Here is a 2043-nt window from a genome sequence, read left to right on the forward strand (position 1 = left end):
TCCTAACAGGGAGGGCTGCAGATGTGCCCTTGACAGGTGTCCTCACGTGGGCTGCAGACCCCGGTCTGTCCTCTATCAGCTGACGCCCTGCTCCCTTTGACGGGAGTACCTGCGAATCAGTGTGTGTTCTCCTGGCCACTCAGAGTTTGGGGGACCCTGCCAGATGTGCAGTGTCAGCCACAGAGGCCTGCGGGGGCCTCACTACCTAATCCTGTCTGGGAGCTTGGATCTGAGCCCCCAGGAGCTGCCTGGGCCTCCCCCAGAATGCGGGACAAGAAGCGGCCCCATGGTGGGCCACGCCAAGATGTGCCATGGGGGCAGTAGGCACCAGGCCTGGGATGAAGAATGGGAGATGGGGTGGTGGGAGGTGGCTCCGTGGGGGTGAGCAAGGAGGCGGGCAGCAGGGGGGCAAGAACTTAGGAGAAAGTGACTTCCAAGTCCTCCGTGGTCAAGCTAGGGCTGGAGTGGAGGACAGAGGGGCCCTTGGAGGTGGGGGCACTGTGCTGGAGGACAGGTGCCGGGAGCCCTGAGCACCAGCTCCAGGTGGCGTGGGGGGAGCATCGTTTCCAACCACCTGTCCTTTGTCCCCCGCGCCCCCGCCCCCAGAGGATGGTTGTGGAGCAGGCCACCCAGAGCTCCAGCCCACCCGACCTCCGTGTGCAATATCTCCGCCAAATCCACGTCAACCACGAGGTGAGGCCCCTCTGGCTCCTGTCCCCGGGGCCTCCCACCAGCCTGGTCAGTGAGGACTGTGCCTGGCTGGGGTTCTCAAGGAGCCCAGCACAGTGGGGCCTGCAGCCGAGAGTCGGGGCCAGGGCAGGTGGGTGCGCCTCCTTCTGTCTCTGGCCTTCACTAGGACCCTCCTGTCACCTGGGGAGGGGGCCTGGCTGCATGTCCCTTGCACTGCTAGGTCACCTGCCACATCCCAAGTAGGATCTGTGCATAATGGGTGTCCCCCAGAGGGGCCGTGCCCAGCAGGGAGGCGAGGGCTGACCTCTTGCTGCCTGCCCCCACCGGCAGACGCTGCTGCGGGAGGTGCGGACCCTTCGAGACCGGCTGTGCACGGAGGACGAGGCCAGCTCCTGTGCTACCGCCGAGAGGCTCCTGCAGGTGTACCGGCAGCTCCGGAGCCCCAGCCTGCTCCTGGTGTGACGCCAGGTGGGCCCCGTCCTCTCTGGGTGCTCTCGGGGCCTCAGCCCCCTCCCACAAGCCAGGGGCTTTTGTGGTGTTATGGGGAGAAGCCCAGGACACGAGAGGCTATTTCCCAGCTCCGGACCCTGGCAGTGGCTGGGGGGTGGGGGGAGGCAGGTGAGCTGGGCCGCTGCAAGGCACACGGGCACGCGACTGCCCTGGGGTGTATGTAAAGCGCATTGTTCGCACGCATCCGGGGAGGTGGGGAGGGGGCGCCGGGCTCTGCCCTTGCTCCCCCGCCCGCCCACGTCATTCCTTTCCCCTCGACAGCTGCCCGCGGCTCCCCACCAAACCTGGTCGTGCCGGGCAGTCTCTGGTCTGCAGTACTGGGGCTGGAGCAGCGACATCCCTCCACCCAGAAGTCAGGCCCCGGACGCGGGCTCCGGGCCCCAGAGTGGCCTGCAGAGGCCACGGGGAGAGTTTCCGGGATTGAGACTTGTGGGTTTGTGGCTGTGGCCATTGCCCTTCCCACCGCCCTACTGCCCGCTCACGCACGCACAGACCCTCCTGGCCCCCTTGGGGCCCCTCAGCCCTGCTTCTGTGCAGCTGCTGAGGTCACCAGCTGGGACGGCGCTCCCTGTGGCTCCAGCACTCCCCAAGCAGATGCTGCTGGCCGGGGCGCCTGGCGCCCAGCACTGTGCATTGTTTTCAGGGCTGCGCAGGGGGGCTGCGGCTCAGCTCCACTCTGGTGCTGGTGGGTTTGGGGGGTGCCCCCCGTTTGGACTGGCCGTGGTGCTCTCCTGTGCGTGCGGGAGCGCGAGCTCCTCTGCTGCCGGACAAGTCTACTCTCCGTGTTGAGCTGTCTCGGCTTCCGGTGTGTGTGTGTGTGTGTGTGTGTGTGTGTGTGTGTGT

The 2043-nt window shown here is 66.5% G+C and overlaps 1 protein-coding gene across 1 annotated transcript in view; it reads left to right on the plus strand.

The window, feature by feature from the left end:
• The first annotated feature begins 264 nt into the window (after positions 1 to 264).
• LOC121105059 overlaps positions 265 to 2043 on the plus strand; it is a 3918-nt gene continuing 2139 nt past the window's right edge. Inside the window, exons 1-4 of the mRNA XM_040641192.1 lie at positions 265 to 289; positions 607 to 693; positions 1021 to 1158; positions 1462 to 2033. Coding sequence (XP_040497126.1) covers positions 265 to 289; positions 607 to 693; positions 1021 to 1158; positions 1462 to 2033 — 822 coding nt within the window. The remainder of the gene's footprint in view (positions 290 to 606; positions 694 to 1020; positions 1159 to 1461; positions 2034 to 2043) is intronic.

The sequence above is a fragment of the Ursus maritimus genome, unplaced genomic scaffold, assembly GCF_017311325.1.
Source record: "Ursus maritimus isolate PB19 unplaced genomic scaffold, ASM1731132v1 scaffold_24, whole genome shotgun sequence".
NCBI lineage: Eukaryota > Metazoa > Chordata > Mammalia > Carnivora > Ursidae > Ursus > Ursus maritimus.